A 21875-nucleotide genomic window follows, 5' to 3' on the forward strand; every position below is an offset into this window, starting at 1 on the left:
GGTAAAGACTGGAAGTGATGTTGGTACCAGAAAGGAATGACTGGGAATACCAATGAAAGAAGTTTTAGAAAGAAAATCGAAGGAAAGAATGAGAATAGTTTACGAGATGTCATGGTAGGTATTATCACATATATATATAGATGCGATATTAAAGATTGCGAGTTTTTGGATACCCCTAAGGTCGACGATATAATTTTCCATTGCCGAAATGATGCTAGAGAATCTAACGGGATGGATGAGAAGAGGAATCGTTGAGAATCCTACGACACGACGTGAGTATTACAATTTTGAGGCACAGCTTATAAATGTTACCGACAGAGAGTTATACAGCGTTCTACCATTGTAATGAGATCCAAGAAATTTTCAACTAGAAAGAGAAATTGAAGGGGTAATCTCACAGAGATTTTCGTATCTCACTTGAATATGTCTACTATATCAAAGTGCTCATGGAGCTTCAGTTTCGAGAACTGAAGATATTGAGAAATTATAGTGAGTGTGATTGTGCTTTCCATGATGCAACGTCTGTTCTATACCAATAAGGCTAGACCAGACCACGACATGGGAATTTCCCTTCACTAATGTTACATGACTCGAAGGAATGTACGATACAATCCTGTTACCGAATGTACGGACCCGTTTTCTATAAAGAGAAATTTTCGAATTTTAATGTTGATCATACCGTAAGTTTGTTCCGAGTTTGTCTGATGATCTGGTAGGTAGGTCGACAATCAATAGTTTTTAATTCATGGACCCAATTGGAGATTTAGGGAATTCGAAAGGTTGAATGTATAGAAAATTCAAATTTTTGAATTATCAAAACATCCCAAACAATATGTCATCTCTCAGGAAATAAAAACCTCGAATTGCCCAACTCCACCCAAACAACGAACAGCATCACCCAGTAACCTACCTCTTCCTATTCTTTAACGGTATCCCACATGCAGTTTCGAAAAGTCGGTTCACACGGCTGTACATACCCGTATGCTATATCATGATGAAAATAGATCAAGAGGGGGGCTCTTTAGATGAATAATGTAAGCTCGCTTGAGATAGGCTGTGTACCCCGTATATGAAGCACCAATCAGGAATGTTTGGATGACGACTTCCATGTTTGTGAGATTGAATGTTTGATTTCGACAACGACCAACTGTTGGTGACTATAAACAGAAATTGAGGGTTTGGGTTGTCTTTTGGGGGCGATTGAAGATGTGCTATTCTGTCTGTGATGTGGTGTGGTGTGGTATGAAATTTTGTGGGGTCTAGTTCTGATTTGCGGTTCTTCTTCATTATTTTCATGTTGGCGAGATGAAGAAATTGTCTGCAGAATAGATTTTCTCAAGAGGGCAGTTTGCTAAAGTGGGATCTGTTCAATTCATTCTTTTCATCCGGTACCACTTGGTGGTTCATTGCCGATTCCGAATTATTGCAAAAAATGAGTGATGGGTGCTCCTACACCCTCCCCCCCCTCATGAGATAGAATCGTTTTCAGGAACTTGATTTGCCTCCAGAGTCCAACGACAAAGTCTCCTACTAATATTAGATCAAGAAAACACAACGACACTGATCACATGCGGATTTATTTAAATCGACATTACTCGCAGGAGAAGGAATAGATGCCCTTAAGAACAGACGGGTTCTATGGAATGCAACAATGCAAACTTCCAATCCTGTGTGCGGCGAAGATCATCCTCCCCGTTCATGGAGCTGATTTTCTCTGCTTCTGCTTGCGGTTGGCTTCATGTTGTGAGTATTCGAATCGGATTACTGCGATTCTCAAAAATATACGACCCTCAATCCCTCTTAGCCATAACTTTTACCTTCAAGTCGATGATCTTAGATACTATCAAAAAATCAATAAACAAGATTTACGGTTAAGCTTTTGCACATAACAGAGCCGTCTCATAGCATACGACATGCAGCTGCCTCTCACTGACCCCATTGCGTAAGAATTGAGGGACATCTCCCAAGAGGTTATTGCGCAATAGTTGGCCAGCAAATTAACCGGCTCTTGGTCTCTCAAATTCCTTTCCCATTTATTCAACAGAAAACTTTCGAAATGTTTTTCGATGTGGCTTTGATGTAATGCGAGAATTAGTAAGACGTTCTTTATCATGATTTCCTCCATGCCGTACAAAACTTTATTCTCACTGAATCTACAAATATTTGTTTCCAGAACTCTGATAACCTATCTACCCACTTTTTCACACCTGATCTATGATCAGATATCTGGTGTGTATGTATGTTGTTTCAAGATCTTACAAACGAACGCAAATGCAGAAATGGTTACGAATTGATATGGCTTTTTGATTGGTTACCCGTGAATGTATTGTGGAGAAAAGCTTGAAATGGGGCTCAATCAGTCTTTGAAAGTTTGAGGTTGGATTGGCTAAATTTAGAAATATCAAAGCCATCAGAATTTACCTTGGGAACGTTCAAGAATTGAATGTTGGAGAAGATCAAAAATTGTTAAGCGATTTCTTCAATGTGTAACTAGTTACCTAGGTATTGGCAATTCTGTTCCAATGTTTGCTGCAACAGAGGCTTGGGTGAGATCTATGCCACTTTTCTATAGCTATTCCAAGTACATTTGGGTCATGATGACCAATATAATTGGACAAATGGTCTCGTTTCATGTTTCTTCAACATGGTGGTCGGAACACACATCCACGTCCTTGAATAGCTATTGGAATCGAGAAGGGATGTCTTATCTGCTTATCTGTACCGTTATGCTCGAAGCCATGGTAATGGAACCGATAGATAATCTTCAACCGATCTACAGCATCATCGTCCATACTTTGTCAGGTTGAGGATGTATCAAACTACTATATGCAAGCATTAGTCTTGTTGGACTGTAACCTTCCAACACCAATAAAGACTCTACAGAGCCAAAGCGGATTCCGAGATGTGTGAAATACATGATCTTCGCTCTTCGGTCTTTCGGAAAACAATAGGCTATAATTGAATTTTTTACACGACAATACGAAATCTTAATATGTTCCCTGTAGCGATCGATAAGGCGTTCGTTTATCGACGCTCGACTGTCGTTACACATTCAAGCTAAGTTTTGATAGCTTTTTTTCCGTTTCTTACTAAACAAACATTAGGTGCGACTAGTTAGGACCACGTAGACACTCGGTGATATGAGCTTTAAAGTTACGAAACAACATACCAAGATACCAGACAACGAACCCAGCAGACTCACGAAAGATATCCCCATTTCGTTTTGGGTAAGAGATTCTGAGTCAACCATTTCATCCACTGGCACATACTTTGCTTTTTGACAGAAAATGGGTTAGAGAAAGTCTAATGGAAAAAAACACACACCTACGTCTCGTATCTAGATATGCCTTTGTTATCCAGTCCATACATGTTCTCTATCACACTCGAGCTAAAGTTGGAATTATTGGTTGTCTCACGATGCCTATCCAACAATTGGTAAAGTTACCCTCGTACCTAAGTATATAGATATGAGATCAGAGATTCAAGTATGCAATTTCAAAAGTGTTCAAGAGCGCAGAGCCCCGTGCGACACGCTTTGCATCATGAAGCTTTTTGACGGTCCGCGGGGTAGAATTTTAATTGCGCTTGTACTCCGTACATATTGGCTTTGTGATAGCTCGACATCTGTTTGTTGTCAATCTGTAGATAATCACAGACGCACGAAAGTTCTGAAAGCATAGATGGATAAGAATGACAAGTAAGCATACTACTAATCGACTAGATTCAGCCCTGTACGCGACGTCGTGAAGAAAATCTGCCAGCCCCCAAAAGTCTGACACGAATGTGGGGGGTACAGCCAACATTTACAATGCTGCATCACAATTATCCTCGTTCTACATAAGCTGAAAGGACGAGATAGGACAAACTCCAAACAAGCAATGTATTTATGTATGCAGCACTGGGCCAAGCAATACGAAGGTCGGCACGCAAAAGGGCACTAGAGGTTTAGCGGATCATCTCTAGTATCCGTGCTTCGGAACATAGCGCGTCGAAGATGTTTCAGCAACGGAAACAATCGTCCCTTGTTACGTGATCGACATAGAGCTGGAAATCATGTTTTGGGTGTTGTTGTGCAAGGCTCGAGAGAGGCTTGGTCCTTCTTGTCAGATGAAATGTAGGCATATGGTAGGAAAGTGACTAGTTTTGTCTTAGTGTGGATGGGTCTGTTGGTGTTGGAGAAACTAGTGTAGTACTACTGGATCCGTATTTCTTTTTTCTTTGGGTTGCTTATTTTGTTCCTCGGGAGCTGGATGGGCAGGCTGCGATTTTTGTTTTAATATCAAGTCTCCCATCTCCCTCTTTTTTACATTTCAAAATTCTATAGTCGATCGTTTCGTCATAGGCAAGCATGGCATACTCGTTGTTGCTGCTTGTTTTTTCTGCTGCGATTTTTATATGCTATGTATCTTATGAGCGTCTATTCAAGAAAGTGAAGATACCTGATGGCGCCAAAACACTGCCGGGTCCAAAAGGTAAGAGAAAATATTTACAATATCTCAATGACGGATCTTTACTGATGTTTTGTTATAGGATACCCGATCATTGGATCAGTTCCTGATCTTGACCCAAAGAATCCATGGATGAAAATGGTGGAATGGAGTAGGGAATATGGAAATATGTACCAAGCGAATTTGGCCGGTGATACTACTGTCTGGATTACCTCTCATAAAATCTGCGAAGACCTGTTTGTCAAGAGAGGTGCTATCTATTCGGATAGACCATTTCTTGCAGCCATCGGAGAAGATTGCAGATACACAAATCGATACATCCCCCTTGTGACCAATGGCGGTATGTCTCCCAGCATCTGGAATTTCCTCCCACAATACTAATTATCCATCCAGATGACATGAGGCGCATCAAAACTTGGATGAAGGCCACCATGTCCAGCATACCACCCGATCGTCTCAAGGGCCTGTCTCAAAAGGGCGCCGCAACATTCGTCACTCGTCTCATCGCTCAACCACACCTCTTCAAACAATTCTGCGAAGAATGTACCGCTCAAGTCTCATCGCAAATGGCCTGGAATGATCCTCGTCTCTCCACCGCCAAAGAAACCATCATGCGTGCCAATCAACTCCTCCGCCGTATCTCAGCCGATGGTGATATCCAAAACAAGCTTCCTTTCCTCCGCAATATCCCAGACTGGGTGCCCGATTTTCTTCAACCTTGGAAGGTAGCAGAACGAGTACGTTTTCAACGGGAGAGAAACTTTTGGTTCGGAGAAAAAGAGGAAGTCAGGAAGTCACTTCTAAATGAGAAGCCGGAACCATCCTGGATGGCACGACATCTGAGCATGCCCACTACACCTAAAATTGAAGAAGATAATACCTATTCGATCGGCATGTTGGCGTTGATTGGAAGTATTCTTACGTCGTCACCCATTCAAAGTTTCTTCCACGCTATGATTGTTAGTCCAGAGTGGCAGGCCAAGGGACAAGAAGAGGTCGATAGAGTCTGTGGGGATCGACCACCTACTTTTGATGATATTCAGCAATTGCCTGTTGTGAGAGCGATCATTAGAGAAATTTTCAGGTGGAGAAGTCCGGCCCCTGCTGGTATGTGTGATTTCTATTTTCCCTCCCTGATCTTTTTCTCAGGCAATTTACATTTCCCGGTTTCGGAACTATCCCCAAAATGAGTAGATAAACTAACAAAATTAACCAGGCGTTCCTCACGTACTCTCACAAGACGATGTATACGACGGATATTTCCTCGCCAAAGGCACCGTCTGTTTCGCTCTCGAATGGGGTCTCTGCCGTGATCCAGTCCTCTACCCAGACCCCGAAAACTTCCGACCCGAGCGCTGGCTATCCCCGAGTTTCCCACTTACAAAGAGCCTCTGACCCACTTTCCATCCATCAAAGCCAATCACGGATTCGGTTGGGGAAGACGAGCTTGTATTGGACAGGATCATGTAGAGATGTTGTTACTTACTGTTATTGCGACGATCTTGTGGAGTGTGGATATTAGAAAGCAGAAGAATGAGAAGGGTGAGGATATTGAGGTGCCTTGGTATGATTACACCGCGTATGTGATTGTCAGACCGGAGTGGTTTCCTTTTGCTTTGGTGGAGCGAAAGGGCGGAGTAGATAGATCTGCTTTGTTGAGGGAAAGAGCGGATATGGAGATGGTTAGTGGAGAGGATGGAGTTCTTAATGGGAGGGCCGTCGGGTATGAGAAGAGAGAGATTTCTTTAATATAGATTCTGGGTATACATGGAAGGAAAAGATGTATCAATCGTGATCATTATAATTTCGTTGTCCTTACCTGTTTACATTTAGATTGTTCTCTATGTAGCAAATTATATAAATAATTTAGAAAAACTCAGTATTATAATTTGGTTCTCCTCGAGTGAAAACTGATTGAAGGATGTTGGAGTGTATTGGATTTCTATACTCGTCCCCATTGAAGATAGCCACAATACACACCACGAAATTTGCGAATGCCTAAGTAGACTCGAAAGTGAATCTTTCGCATACACTTTAAGATTGAATATGAAATGATCAAACTCATGTAGACTCGTGAAACTCGGGATATTCGCATCTGCGTATCTTACACCCCAATTTGCATAACGACGACCAATCTATGACTTTTTTATAGCCACTGCAGCTTTACGGAAGACTATCTCAAATATAGCGTGTAATGATGGTTCCAGGCCACAGTAACATGACAATAAAAGTATACACTCGATTCAATCTTCGACATCAAATCAAGCAATCATCACTTTCAATCGAAATGTAGGTGCTTTCGATGTATGATTCAGCCAGGCTTAGTGAACCGCTGTCTCGTCCACGTGGAGATATTCTTGGTTTTTAATCACCACTTAGTGACTAGAAAACGACGAGTAATATACTTTACTTTCCTTCGTCATACCTGCCCAAAGCTTCAACAAGTAGTGGATGTACTGCTAAGAAGACCCCAACGAGACGTGGCAATGCAACCAGGGTTGAGAGATAGACATGATAACGCAGAAAAAAAGCGGCAGCTAAGACCCTTGACGTTGATCGACCAGACATCTTGATCTCCCATCATCGTCATACTTCCCTTGCCTGTTACGGTCGCTGCCCTTGAGATTCTAGCTCATATTGTAGAAATCTCGTTGAGGTTGACTTGCAATTATTTGCCCCTCGGACAACTTCAGCATCAATTCTTCAAGTGGTACTCTCTGCCGTTGTCGCACTTTTTACGTGACGAGAAGTGCTTTTTCATACCAATAATGTGCTTTATCAGAAAAAGCATGCGGTCAAAATAGAACATCTTCTGCTGGCCATGCAAGTGGTGGAGATCTCGGGAGATCAATGGTGATCAGTTGGTCGAAACAGGGGTGGAGCAATTTAGCTTTTTTGACAAGCGGGAAGTCGTGATTGACAGCGGATGTTCAGTGTCAGGATAAACTGACTCAATTCCAACACCAGAGAATGGAAGATCGATGAGGTAGACGATGGAAATGTAGAAGATAATATAGCGCCATGAGTCTTCCTGTCATCGTGTTGACCTGTTCTTATGGAACATCTTTCTCGATTGATCATAGGTGTGGCATCGCTTCGGCTTGTTATGAATTTATTGAGAGATAGCTAAGATGGCTAGCCTCATCACGTGGTAGATGTCAAGACTGATAGGCTCACACCTCAATGATTGCTAGAATGAATTTGAGTCGCATCTTTTCCCTTGGTGTCTAACAGTCTTCTCATACAATCCATCAAAGATAAATGCTTTGATCATAGTCTTCAACGGTCCAATATTTATAACGAAAAAGACTCAAACTTTTCGGACTTTGGTGTGTCATAAAACCTCGTCGGAATCCCATATTGATGCAAAGGTATGGGGTTGAATGTTGTTGTTCGTTAGAGAGAGGATTAGAATTCTGTGCGGTCTACCAAGAAAGTGCAAGAGATACTCTAATTTATCAAGCACTTGCAGGGTGTCAGTGTCATCTTTCATTACCCTCGTGTCCAAATGCCCCATCGAGCTCAAATGCCGAACCTAATTGTGGTGCCAAAATGGCATGACGATGGAACAAACATCACCAAGAAATCGATGCGAGCGAATCCTGAAGATTTGGCAAAAACTGCCGAGCGAAAATCAAAACACATCTGAAGTAGCTTAAGGTTAAATCAGAGTGGATCTGGCCCTGGAAGAACAGTTCTCTCTACGAATCGCATGGCGAGAAATCAAACTGTCCAACCATCCCAACTCTAAACAGTATATCGTCCGGTTTGCTGTTTGGATTCTGATAATACGAGCATCTGTGTCTTTACTTTATGCCCACAAACTTGTCGCAAACACGTTGTTTAAGCAGACTGAGTACCGAGGCATAAACTTTATTCCGCTTTCTCAATTGATGAGGCTGATCGCACAGACAAATGCCAATGAAAACGCGGTTTGATTTCTTCCATTCAGTGTAGTAGTATCAGACTGTGGACTTGTTGAGCCACACGATCTTGTAAAAGTTTACATATTCAGAGTCGGTGTGAAGATTCAAATAGAGATTTGCAAAAGATACTTCTATCTTTAGTTCAGTGGAAATTCAGAATATGCAATAACTGATCCTTCTTTCATCAGTACTACACACCGAAGCATTGAAATATTTCCATCGATCGGTGATACAACATCATTATTCTCAAGTTGATGGATTTTGATGTACACAGCCTTAACGCCCAGAATCCAAACGTTGCAGTCTAAACATCTAAGATTTTGAATGTCAGATTAGAAGGAACGATTTCCTTATTACCTCGGTGTTGGTGATAATGGGGTTGTGGTTGAGACGAGTTTCATGTTGAAGAAATCCTCCATCTGTCTGTGCCTCCGCCGCTCACGCAGATTCATCCCATCCATCTTTCTAGAATGTCACCGTCATATTTGCATGAGAAATTTCAACCAATCGCAACCTTTCTTTTCATTCCTTTCCGCCGTCATGGGATTGTTTGCGATGTTGATATGTGTTTTTGTAACTGAGGATCTTGGTATGATTGAATATATAAATTCATGTAAGCCCCGATGGATGACCGTTTCTTTTTAATTCATCCATCCAATACAACTTACTTCTAATTGCTTTCTTTACCACTTCAAGAAAATAATAATCATTTCGAGGATTTAATTTATACAACAACAAGGCTCCAAAATGAAGGTTTCACAGTCTCTATCTCTTTTGCTCCTCCCTCTTACCGCGCTAGCCGCGCCAATTCTCGAAAACACTGGAAACGTTAAAGCTGCAGCCGGAGCATGCGCACCAATGATGCTTATCTTTGCCCGTGGAACTACAGAAACAGGTACTTTAGGTACCGTAGCAGGACCTCCATTAGTTGCTGCTCTTGGTAAAGCCGTTGGTGCTAGCAATATGGCTGCTCAAGGTGTTCCCTACCCCGCCGATATCCCTGGATTTTTAGCAGGAGGTGATGCAGCTGGAAGCAAGATGATGTATGTACCTCCAATGTTTATCAAATCCCAACCACTAACTTCTATCACAGGGCTCAAATGATCTCAACTGCCGTTACAAACTGTCCCGATTCCAAGATCGTCATGGCAGGTTACTCCCAAGGCGGTCAACTCGTACACAACGCTGCAAAAATGCTTCCCGCAGCCACCATGGCCAAAGTCAGCTCTGCTATTATTTTCGGCGACCCGAGTAAGTAGAGCTTTTATCAAATCATTCATAACACCCACTAACATGTATCACAGACAATGGAAGTCCAGTCGCAGGCGCATCAGCTGCAAACACAAAAGTTATCTGCCATACTGGTGATAACATTTGCGCTCACGGAGATCTTATTCTAGCACCCCATTTAACTTATGGAATGGATGCCGGTACAGCTGCTGCTTTTGCTAAGACTGCCGCCGGTATGTGATGGGTGGGCTGGGCCGACTTCAATCACCATCTTATTTCATCACAATCTTTTACAAAGTTATTACGATACCCGTGCTAGTGTTCTTTGAGACATTGGATTTGGATTTGGATGATGACCAATTGTTGCATTGATTGCACATCTTCTTATTTATATTTGTACTAATTATTTACATGGTGGGGGCCACTTGGTCGGGAATTAATTTTTTGTCGCATCATCTATGTGGAACACTCTTCTCCTTTGATTTTCTCTCTGGTGACGGATGAAATATGAAGTGTCTCTTGATTTTAGGTTTATATCACTAGTGTAGTACTTTATTATGTGAGGGCTTAATGGTTGCTCAAGATCGAGATTGAAATTGATAGAGAATGTGAAGCAAGATCCTTGAATAAAATGGAAACAACATCTTGTCATACATGTGTACCAGTCGGTGGGTGATGGACTGGTGGTGCTTTGTAGCAAGACCTACACTCGCAACCATTCTCAACGCTATATTTCCCGAGGGGAGCTTAGATTAGCAGGGCCCAGCCTCTATATCCTCCACCAAAATATCAACCGCTTTATCCTCATTCTCCTCATCTTCCGGATACCATCCATCAGCTCGCGCACCCAAAAAGCTCCCAGTAGTAGACATGAGATGTCGCAAATCCTTCGCTTCAATGTAAATATCAAAGGTCGTGATTTTAATATCCTCCTTAAAACCCCCAATAAGATAAGAATTCTTCAACCCCATCTTTTCCATACCAATGTGTTGGCATAGCCATAGGGAATGCAACATCAGGCCCCCGTGTCTCAAGATACACTCTTTTGATCGGTTCCCCATGCGTCAATGCAGCTCATGTAGAAACTATCGCTGTGCCTCCCGACTTCAAAGTCCGATAGGCTTGCTTCGCTGCTGGATCGTGATTTTCATCAAGATGGGAAATGAAAACGTTGCTGAATGAATGCGTGAAGTGGTTACCCCGGAAGGTGAGTGATTGGGCTGGCATAACAGTTGCTTCGACTGGCCAGTTTCCGGCTGTGGCAAATTCAAGACAGCTATCTATCATATATTGATTGCGATGGGTGGCTTGGATTAGGATACCTTCTGGGGATGGGATCCCATGATTGCTTTTGTGACTTCGCCGGTTTGGCAGCCGTTGTCGTGGACTAGGTTAGGAATTGATGAGTCTTCGATATGGATTTTAAGAGTGGTGATATTAAGGAAATTCACGTACTTAGTTATAGCATCCGCAATAAAAGGGACAAAAGACGGGTTATCGCATGCTTAGCAGCATCGATCTAGGAATCGCTAGTGAGTTCCTTGTAAAGAGTTGCGGTCTTGGCCATCATCTGCTTTGGAACGAATGGCTTTTTAACTGATACTGTTTGTGTTTCTGACATCGTGAGTTTGGTACGGTTGGAGTTGCTGGTGCTGAAATTTGATGTCTCTGTGATGTTGGGAATGTTGATCGATATTCAGTTTGTTGCGCATAAGCAAGAAATAAAGCGAACTTAAAAAAACGAAGGAGAGACTCATCGGCGTTATAATGACCAACCAACCACTAACTAACCGATTAATATAGTGAAGCTGCGGCGAAGATACGCCATAGTTATCAGATTGTGCGAACAAGAGGCTAGTGAATGATAGAGATACTGGATACCTTCTTGGACGGAAATTGGAAGGTGTATAACTTATTACGTTTTAGAATTTAGTGATACAATCATTGTATCGAGAAAAGTTCGAGTGGAGCGTAGAGTCTCTTCCAATACGCTATACTTCATGGGGGCATGTAGTAAATCATATAGTAATATATGAGAAAATGAGAACGATTGTATGATAAGAGTTAGAAAAATCATGGACCTTGAAAGAATGAAGTAGGGGAAGGGGAGCTATAAGGGGGTTCACCTTTATTTTTGTATCATAATGATGCGATGTAAAGAGAATGTTTCTTGATATTAGATCAATTCTTCATATTATATAGTGAAATTGTGTGGTAGTATAAGACTGTGAAGGTAATTGAACTATATGAGTTGAACAATCATAAGCTCTGAATGATAGGGTTACAAGGGGTTTCCCGCTGTGTCTATACTCTAACTTTTAGACACAAAGGCTCTAACATGACGAGGGTGTCAGCTAGCATACAGTGAGTATGTAGAAGCTCATATTAAATGATTGTTAAACTTGAACTATGAAATGAGGAAAGGATATATCTCTTGAAGATCAAGCTAGCTAATATATATATAGAATAATGAAGCCTATCAATATAGATCATAACCGAAGAAAAGAGAAGAAAAGAAAAGGAGGGAGGCCAAGATAGGAGTCTGTATAAGCGAAAATGAGACAGAGAAGCATGAATCAAACTACAGTATAATTTATATAACCTATTGTATCACTTGTTAAAGTAATTATAAGTCTCACTGTTGTAAGAATAATTATTACTCATAAGATTTTCTATTGGTGAGATTCAAGAATATATCATGAATATTTTAATCAGAGCCTAGTGATAAAACCATCATATCGGGATTCTCAAGAACAGAGTGTTCAATACCTCGAACTATAGTTCAACAATAAAAATTATCAAATCCTCAAATCAATTAGAATCTTCAAACCATTTAAGATTGAATTTAATTAGAACGTTAAACTATCCTTAAATCTACCTACTTTCAGACATTCAAACCCTTAAATTGTTGAATTGTAGTCCGGACTATTGAATACCCTGCTCACGGGAAACTTGAGTATGGTGTAAAGGGTATATTTTCTATACTAGGCTAAGTTGTATGCTTATAAATTAGCTTAGATGGTAAGTGGTGAGAGTGTAAGAGTGATTATATGATATAAATTGAGACAATTAGAGAGTCTTCAAAGGGAAGGGGAGGGAGTCATTGTGTCTGCACTCCCACTCCCAGACACAACGTATATAAATATTTATACGTAGTTGATATACAACGTATTTAAGCGAAAGCGAGTCTCGACTTTCGCTTTCTACAAGTAGGCACCGAAGTGGTTTTTGAATTCATGTTCATACAATTCCCCATTTCTCTTGCTATGTTTAGTTCTGGGAGTGATTTTTATCATCAGAGACGTCGCGGTATCGGTTACCGTAACCTCGATATTTTCTCCCGCCGATCTCTTCCCAAATTTTTTCACATATCATATCGATCTGCTATAATTTCCAATGAAAATCAATCTCGAAATAGGAATTCTTCAGTCCATACCTGTCTTACGTCTCATCGTAAAAAGACATCCATACACAGGACGAACTGTATCATTCATCTTCGAGCTTGAAGTGTCATTAAAAAACTTTCCATTTAGCGAGTGTAGCATCGGTTATTTCTTCCTTCTGGAGGTAACTAGACCTCGTAGTCCCCAGTCTATGTTAGTCCAAGCAATTAGTATCAGATCGTTATTTCACGCACAAATAATTAATCCTGAAATATCTACATATCCCATGCAAACACTTCCATCTCATTCCCAAGCACCTTTCCAACAATCGAAAGAAAAATGGCAGACGTCGTATACGCATTCGGAGGTCTCGAAAAGCTTCCTCCTAATATTACTAGCTTCGCTCCCATCATTACCAAAACCGTTGTCAACTTCATTAACACCCCCGTTACCACCGCCATAATCCCCACCATTACCGCCATCATTACTACCACGATAGTAAAAAACTGTTCCGATGTATCTATTTCTTGTGAACAGGAATCAGCACCCCGAGCCAAGGCATCAAGCAGATCTTTCTTTGCTCGACCGTTTGACGGATTGGCGATTTGGGATGTTGTTCTGCTTGTAGGATGCGGTGGTATAATTTTGATATGGATGATCGTGGCGACCTTTAATGATTGTAGGCGTTATTTGGAGTCCAAAAGGAGTAAAGAGAAGGATAGACAAAGTGTTTGAATGGGAACATATTAATGGATATGTGGATTTGTGTTTGGTTATGGGGTGGAGGATCTTGAATTCGAAGGGGGGGTAATGGATAGGGTTTCTTGATGTACAGAGGGAGGGAATACATAATTTTTAATCTCAAGTAATGGACTTGAGGGGTTCGTTGGTCTATAATTTATGTCTCATGAGTCTTGCGATATCGAACTACGTCGACTTGGGCAGGATACTGAGTTTGGAGCAAAAGATAGGGAGAATCGATTAGTGTTGGTAATAGCGGTTGAAAAAATACAACACCATGTTACAAGATCATTATCCGAAAGAAATATAAAGATTGAAATAAATAATAATCTGAACGAAAGACCCCATATTGAACCGTAAGATGATGCCGTTCAAATAAATAATATTTGTATCTAACTTATGTATCAGGTTCGATGATCCTTCAAGTGACATTCCATAATCCGACGTCATCGCTACACCATCACCAAACCGGTCTACCTTCCTTTTGCACATAAAACCCACTCATCTCCGATCACATACTCACCTTCCTAATCAAATCAAACCCATTCCAATCCATCCCAAGCTCTCCGTGTTCCTCTCTACACATTCAATAATTTACCGAGCCCATGATCTCCGACCCCTATATCCGAAAATCCCATCCGGATCCGAATAACGACATGCAACAAAACTTCAATCCTCATCACCGACTATCCATTCCAACATATCTCCTGCCTTTTTCAGTTATTCCCCACCTGGTTTCCATGATAATTCCTGTTTGTCGGATATGAATTGAAATCTTACTCATCCGAGGAGAAATGAGCTTACGGATGGATGTATTTCTTACGTTATCGGGTTCTCAGTCATCTCGATTCTAGATCAGAACATGGACCTGAGTTTTTCTCTCTGTGGGGATATTTGATATGCAATGATATGATATCATGCAACATTCATTAATTCTTTACATATGGAAAAGAACTTATAGGTGAAGGCTAAAGGAGATACTCGGAAGTCCGAGAGTCTCAAACCTTCGGAGCCGGTGTAGATATGCAACAAAAGAATTCTTGAAGAAGAATGGGAGATAGGGATTGGTTGGAATAGAGATATAGTTGTATTTCCATGGAAAGACCTGCTGAGATGCTTGTTTAGTCGTTGGAGATGAGGATGAGAGTGGGTACTTCGATTCTGATTTGAGTCGCGGCCGAAGTTTTTCGGCCGAAAAATTTGGAGATGGAACCAGATAGAGGGGGAGTCTCAGGGCGGGTGGTAACGGCCGGATTGATGTGAGTATTGCTTATTATGATGAGATGGAAGATATAAATTTACCTGTACGTTCAGAGGTGAATGGATTTCTTCCTTTGTGGAGAAATGAAATTTTTCGCTTCGTTCAATTTGGATTTCACCCATGGAAGTCCATGAATTTTATGAATGTATTATTATGTAAATACAGCGTCGTCTGTCAAATTTTGATATTCTGTCCATCTACTCTCTCCAGAGCGTTTGATACTTCTGCCATCGACTGGTAGTAGGAGTTATGATTATCTATTGATAAGAATCATCTCAACTTTCCATTTGCAAAATGGAACTTTGCATTGGTGGCCCTCTAAGACATTTGAATTGATTTCCAATAAGACAAGTAAGAGTCTTCGATTCAAATACGAAAGAGAATTTCGATTGTAAATCCAAAATACCAAAATGTTTCCTTCCGAACTCTGTAGCTGAGACAGACTTATAAACAACACCAGATATGTATTAGAAAGCTAGGATCTATCATTGGGATCGAAACGATCAGGAGCCTAAGCTCTGTAATGATGCGTCAATCCAACCTATGTGATTTTCTCCTGCTCCTCTCTCGATAATTTCAGCTGCACAGCTGCAGCACAATCCTCCAGTCGACCAACCTTCGTCGTCGTTGTCGTCACTACAACATTCTGAGCAATCTGCCAGCTAATCAGTACAGCATTTTTGGGAATCTGGTGTCGGGCTGAAATCTCTACAAGTATGTTGTCGAGAGGCCCGGACCGTGCTTTGGTGATTGGTGTTAACCCGTTGAAACTAGCCACCTCGATCCCATGCGCCCGCATCCAGGGGAGATAATCGTATGCGCGCTGCAGGTAAGGATGGAATTCTAATTGATTGAGAACAGGGATGATGATGGCGACGTTCAGTAATACTTCAATGTGCGAACACTGGTGATTTGATACTCCAATGGATTTGGCCTTTCCAGAGGCTTTTACCTGCTCCATCGACAGCCAGATCGGTTGAAGATCGGATGACTTTCTAGCGAGATAGGGTGAATGGAGCAGATATCTACAGAATTAGTGATTATATAAACAATGGAACGTTTGACTCACAAGTCCACATAATCCAACTGGAGCTTAGTTAAACTACTTTGAATCGATATGGGTATGTCGTAGAGACCCTAGAAGACTTTCGTGGTTACGAAAATTTCCTTACGCAGTATGCCGCATTTTTTGATAGCGATACCGACCTCTTCTTCCGTGCCGTAAGCGTCAGAAGCGTCGATATGACGGAAACCACGCTCAATAGCTGCCTTCAAAATATCGACAAGATCTCGGTTTAAAGGTTCTTCGGGGCCCTCTTTGTACCACGCAGTACCTGTGCCAAATCCTATCTTTATTGTTGTTAGTATTCTATTGTATGCAGAGAAGGGTATAGAATCGCTCACCAATGGAATAGAGTTGCCGTCCTTGAGCGGGAGTGAGGGGAATTTCATCTTTGGAGAACTCGTTGCTTTCAATTCTCAAATTTCTAGAAACCTCAAATGAGAGAGTCCTCGCAATGACAGTAGAGCTGGTATCAGGATTGCGAGGGTCGTGAAGGCCAGGAGCTTTGTGAGGAAACGGTGCCGGTATATGACCATCTCCACATCTACCGTAATTCACCATTCCATACAACTTAGGTAAATATCGTCACATCCTCTCTGTTCACTCTTACTCGCTCTTCAGTTTCTACCTCTCTTTCCGGGCTGATGCTTCCAATAGTTCGAACTAGAATATACATGAGACCTTACTGTTATTCTCGAATATATGGGGGAAAAAAAGGTTTCATGTACAGTGCCGTTCCATATATGTATGTAGAAACGATTAGGATTTCCCTATTGTTCCACATCACTTCAACCAATCACCCGTTTATCCCAACAATGCTTAAAATCTCGACCAGAAAGTTTGAACCTGGCTGAAAAGGCTCCGTTACACTGGCTCTTTTTTGTGGACATTACACACACGCTGTACTCATCTTACAGGACAAGCGAGGACGCTCGAGGACATAAGGACATGAGACAATGATAGTGTATACAGGACTTCGCGGGTAAGATAATGAAGTCAGTTGGGTATATCTGTCTGCCCCTTGAGCCGTTGATAATAGACACGGCTTACAATTTCTTGAATTGCCATTAAACGTTCCCTGATTACAACCGCAATAAAAAGAGTTTTTGGACCATTTCATAGTTCCACCCCCTCACCGCCCCCAAATCAATCGGAACTTCATATCTTGAGACTCCGAACATATCGTCCGGCATCTCCACGAAATTGACAGCCGAATTTTCTTCATTTCAAATATAGCCAACAAAAGTGATGTTTTTTCCTATTCCTCATCTATATCAATTGCACCCCGTTCAAGCAAGAACGCCACAAGCTCTCGCTGAGAAGTCTCACTTCCCTAATTCGAAGCCTTCAAATTCTGCAACGGTGTTTTTCCCTCCCGATCTTTTGCTCCGAGCTTAGCACCCTTTGCAAGCAAGAGCGCAACGACCCCTTTTCGGACAGGATTATCATCTATGGAGCCATCCGAAGCCATTACATTCTGCAATGGTGTTCTTCCGGTATGGTCTTTCGTCTCAAGCTCTGCGCCATTCTCAAGCAAAAGCCGAACAATTTCCAATATTCCGTACGCAGCAGCCAGTGACAATGCTGTTCTACCAAGATCATCTTTCACTTCAATATCCGCGCCCCTTTGGATTAATAATTCAACAATGTCGTAGTGTTTCCATTCAGTAGCCAGTAAAAATGGCGGTAGACGGCCCTTAGCTTTTCTTTCGGAATCAGCACCGTTTTGAAGCAGAAGTTCTACAATTTCCCTGTTTCCATTTTTGATCGCCATCATTAATGGCGTTTGATCGAACAAATATTTACTGTGAATCTCAGCACCTCGTTGAAGCAGAAGCTTTATAACTTCTTTGTTTCCATTTTTGATCGCCGCTATTAATGGCCTTACGCGTGAAATTCCACTGCCAATCCTGGCACCATATTGAAACAGAAGCTCTACAACTTCCTTGTTTCCATTTTTGATCGCCGTCATCAATGGCATCCTGAGTGAAGATTCAATGTTAATCCCGGCACCATGTTGAAGCAGAAGCTCTGCAAACTCCTTGTTTCCATCCTTGATTGCTAGCGTTAATGGCGTTTGATTGAACGAATCTTTGCTGTGGATCTCAGCGCCGCTTTCGAGTAACAGTTTAATGGTTTTATAGTGACCGTATATGACAGCCAACATCAACGGTGTTTGATTGAACGAATCTTTGCTGTGGATCTCAGCGCCGCTTTCGAGTAACAGTTTAATGGTTTTATAGTGACCGTATTTGACAGCCAACATCAACGGTGTTTGGCCTTCTCCATTTTTACTTTCAAGCGCATAACCCCTCTTGATGAGTGCCCCGACAAATTTGACGTTTCCAAGCTTAGCTGCCAACCGCAGACGTATTCCACGCTTTAAAGTGTCTGTGCCAATACCGTGGTCAATCAAGAGCTCAACCATCTCGTCGTTTGCACACTCAATAGCTGACGATAAGTCCTCATCTTTGAGAGCTGCACCACGGTCAAGTAGCAATTTAGTGATATCGTGATTCCCATCCTTAATTGCGGCTGATAATGGAAGTTGATAATATTGGATTGAAATTGGAGATATGGGTTTGCCAGATCTATCTCTTCCTCGTAATAATATTTCAGGGCTCGTCTTGTTCTGTACTTTATATTCAGCACCTCTCCGAAGAAGCAAGGCAACAACATTGATTTTGTCATTCTCAATAGCTAGTAACAATGGTGTTAGACCATTCAAGCATGTCACCTCAATGTCTACGCCTGTATTAAGGACTAACTCGACAATTTTAGCGTTTCCTGTTTGAATAGCTAACGACAATGGTGTTTGCTTTTCTGAACCTCTCTTCTCGAAACTACACAGATATGCTTCAAGCAACATCTTTAAAATGATGGGCTGCTCTCTTTGAACGGCCCAATGTACCGGAGTTCGATCATGAAAGCCTCTCGAGACAAATCGACACACATCTGTTTCAATCAATAGCTTGAGGAAGTTTTCTTCTGCTCCTTGAAACGCATCCATCAAAATAACACCTTCTAAATCTTCCACATTATCTAAAAACTTTGTCAAATTCCAGTCAAGACACTGATAGAGTGACGCATCATCTATCAGTTGAGGATACTTTTCAGATAATATGAATGAGATGACTTCTCGAATGACTTGTTGAGATGACTTATCGCACTTTGGGTCTAAGATGTTACTCCTATGTGCGTCTGAAGACATACCCAGTAATGCATATATCTTATCTCGATCATCAGTCGCCTCGCTTCTGCGAAACTTCACTAGCAAGGTGTGAAGCTTCTGACCTTGCGCCCACCAGGACTCTTGTCGCGATATTCCAGGCATTATATCCAGAACCGATTGACAATGTGCGGCGGGGTTTAAAGCAATCAGAGCTGGAAACTGGGAGAAGATCGTAGCGCTGATAAATCTATTACCACAATGCACTGTCGTTGCTCGACGAGCATTAGCAACTTCTTGCAAGATCCAGATTCTTCGAAACCATGGTCGTTCCAATATCAATCTCATTTGTTCGCGCAAATTCGTCAGGTGTTCATTGTTTTCATCGACCCAACCGTTGGACTTATCTTTCCACTCTGCTGGATGCCAACCCAAACTTGCCTTCCGCAGCCGCTTCATGGCATCCATCACCAGGTCAGAGTCTTCAGTACCTCGACCTAACCAAATCACCACTTTTTCAGCCTTCTTGTATATATCACCCATCTGTCTGATTTGATGAATTTTCTCGTGGACATTCTCCTGATTGATACACAAAGCATCAATCCAAAAAATCTGATCCTCTTCCTCAGATCTTAGATGCTGAAGTGCCATATGTAAGTTGAAAGTCACTTTGATTTTCGCGCCGTCAATTATAACCTCTTCCACTTTGTCAATGTATCCCCATGTATAAGACAACGCAAAATATGGCATGATACTATCAGAATCGTCAAACCAAGCATTGATAAACTGCCCTTGAATTTTATCGGACCAGTCCCCTTTGTGGAGTTGGAGAAGTCGAATAGAAGCTCGACCAAGATTGATCGGTTGGTACTGATAGGGATCCATTTAGGAACAGTTTCCAATATTCTTGGAAAGTTCAAGATGTGAAAATTTGTCTCTCTCCTACGGTTTTGTAAATCGTAATATATATTTATCTCATTACAGAGAGTTTGCATCCATTCAGATCGCCTTGGATTTTGGGGATGAGGCTGGTGGGTGAGGGTTTCAATGTGAGAATGAGATGCAGCGTTCAGCAAATCTTATCAGGCATGACCGAGAACATATTGATCAAGGCAGATTTGTCAAACTGGCATGGCTTTGAGGCAGTGTTATAAACATCTATTTAGCCCTCCGCCACGTTGAGGTAACTGTAAAAAGGCTGACAACAAGAGGGTAAAAAGGCACTATGATTGGTGGCAAAATAAAAGCGGTGAGCCACAACAGTAAGAATCAAGAATGTTTGGCAGATATCACTGCACATATGATTTGCCAGTCTTTGTCGAGCATGGTCTATCTGATATACGCTGCGCCAGAAATCTTCAACTGCACATTCTCCCGACATGGATATACAAGGAGCAGGTGAGAAATTGTATCGCTGGACCACTCTTTGCCAGTAGGTGCTGCTCACAAACAATTATTCCTGCGACAGCCAGAAAACACGCTGGACACTCTGAAATGAATATCTAGAGTGTCCATTATGTCTGGTAGATATAAAGACGTTATATAGAGAGTTGAAGAAAGTGCGATGTCGTGAATTATCTTCAAAGTCCAAATTCGTGGTGTAATGATTTTGAGAGATGAAGTAAAGTCAACCATGATACATGCACGAACTTTGAAGTTCCAAACGAAGGAAGGAGGCTCGACGCACGGACCTTAGTGAAATTACCCCTCCTCGAGCCCTTCCCCTCCATCCAGCAAGGGCGGGCAAGTGGGGGATATCAAAATACACAGGTACCGGTACCTAGGTAGTTTTTTCAATAATTATATCAAATTACAAAATTGATATTGTGAGATCAAATTTACGCCAAGGTATTCAATCGCTCCGGAACTATCCACATAGGTTCATATCTTGTTGGAAGAGTATGCTTCATGCTAGAGGTGGAGGAGTTAGCCTAGTCAATCTTTATCCTTTGAATGTTCTCATTTTCTGGCCTACAGTTCCCATTAGACCCTATAGAGAGACATGCTTTAAACATATCTGTCATGAATTTGATTCGATATTGAATTCGTGTTTTGATACCTAGATGTTAGTGTCTTCAAGGTATGGGTTGACCTCTTATACCTGGCATTGAACTCTTGTATACATGCTACTTGACTCCGAGTAGCTTTTATTTTGTGATGGTATTGATAATTACCGAGAAGTTCCAAGCAAGTGGTTTTTATATATCCATTGATTTGGGACCAGTCTACGTGCTTGCATTTGGTACTCTGGAAAAAATAGACACGTGTTTGATGGAAAGCGTGTAAACTGAGTAGTTAGTGCGACCTTCATTTAGAGCTTTTACTGTTCTAGTCAATAAGTCTGAGAAGTGAAGGGCTTTGATAATGCAAAAACGAATGAATGTACTTTTGTCTTTTTCGAAAAAGTCTTCAAGAGCTTCACTGTCTATCAGCTTCACTGTCTATCAGCTTCACTGTCTGTCAGCTTCACTGCCCTGGCTAGTGCCATCTCATTGCCATTGTTTCTGACAATCCGTATTCTACCAGCACTCGAAGAACACTCAGGGGGGACGAGATAAAATTCCTCAACCCTCTCGTGATATAAGCTAATGGACTTGGGTAGGATAAATAACAATAGTCTTTGCGAATCCAAGCGAACACTTTTCCTAGGCCAT

At 41.6% G+C, this 21875-nt stretch overlaps 6 protein-coding genes across 6 annotated transcripts; 3 read left to right on the forward strand and 3 right to left on the reverse strand.

Annotated features, from left to right (window-relative positions):
• Positions 1 to 4348: 4348 nt before the first annotated feature.
• Positions 4349 to 6202, forward strand: Bfra_000062 (putative cytochrome p450 protein; the record flags this gene model as incomplete). The annotated part of the gene is given in 5 exon segments (XM_037330512.1): positions 4349 to 4472; positions 4531 to 4788; positions 4842 to 5555; positions 5665 to 5817; positions 5835 to 6202. The coding sequence occupies 5 exon segments, from the start codon at positions 4349 to 4351 to the stop codon at positions 6200 to 6202; spliced, it is 1617 nt and encodes a 538-aa protein (XP_037196845.1).
• A 2919-nt stretch (positions 6203 to 9121) lies between these two features.
• Bfra_000063 (putative cutinase protein) lies at positions 9122 to 9845 on the forward strand (the record flags this gene model as incomplete). The annotated part of the gene is made up of 3 exons (XM_037330513.1): positions 9122 to 9417; positions 9468 to 9625; positions 9679 to 9845. The coding sequence occupies 3 exons, from the start codon at positions 9122 to 9124 to the stop codon at positions 9843 to 9845; spliced, it is 621 nt and encodes a 206-aa protein (XP_037196846.1).
• Positions 9846 to 11123: 1278 nt separating this feature from the next.
• Positions 11124 to 11432, reverse strand: Bfra_000064 (uncharacterized protein; the record flags this gene model as incomplete). Its single annotated transcript, XM_037330514.1, has 2 exons — positions 11124 to 11272; positions 11396 to 11432. 2 exons carry the CDS (start codon positions 11430 to 11432, stop codon positions 11124 to 11126), a joined length of 186 nt encoding a protein of 61 aa, XP_037196847.1.
• A 1894-nt stretch (positions 11433 to 13326) lies between these two features.
• On the forward strand, positions 13327 to 13722 carry Bfra_000065 (uncharacterized protein; the record flags this gene model as incomplete). Its single annotated transcript, XM_037330515.1, has 1 exon — positions 13327 to 13722. The coding sequence occupies one exon, from the start codon at positions 13327 to 13329 to the stop codon at positions 13720 to 13722; it is 396 nt and encodes a 131-aa protein (XP_037196848.1).
• Positions 13723 to 15530: 1808 nt separating this feature from the next.
• Bfra_000066 (putative aldehyde reductase 1 protein) lies at positions 15531 to 16441 on the reverse strand (the record flags this gene model as incomplete). The annotated part of the gene is made up of 4 exons (XM_037330516.1): positions 15531 to 16014; positions 16059 to 16126; positions 16148 to 16339; positions 16394 to 16441. The coding sequence occupies 4 exons, from the start codon at positions 16439 to 16441 to the stop codon at positions 15531 to 15533; spliced, it is 792 nt and encodes a 263-aa protein (XP_037196849.1).
• A 944-nt stretch (positions 16442 to 17385) lies between these two features.
• Positions 17386 to 20106, reverse strand: Bfra_000067 (putative ankyrin repeat and sam domain containing protein 6 protein; the record flags this gene model as incomplete). The annotated part of the gene is made up of 1 exon (XM_037330517.1): positions 17386 to 20106. The coding sequence occupies one exon, from the start codon at positions 20104 to 20106 to the stop codon at positions 17386 to 17388; it is 2721 nt and encodes a 906-aa protein (XP_037196850.1).
• Between the last annotated feature and the right edge of the window lie 1769 nt (positions 20107 to 21875).

Source organism: Botrytis fragariae, assembly GCF_013461495.1.
Source record: "Botrytis fragariae strain BVB16 chromosome Unknown tig00000001, whole genome shotgun sequence".
Taxonomy (NCBI): domain Eukaryota; kingdom Fungi; phylum Ascomycota; class Leotiomycetes; order Helotiales; family Sclerotiniaceae; genus Botrytis; species Botrytis fragariae.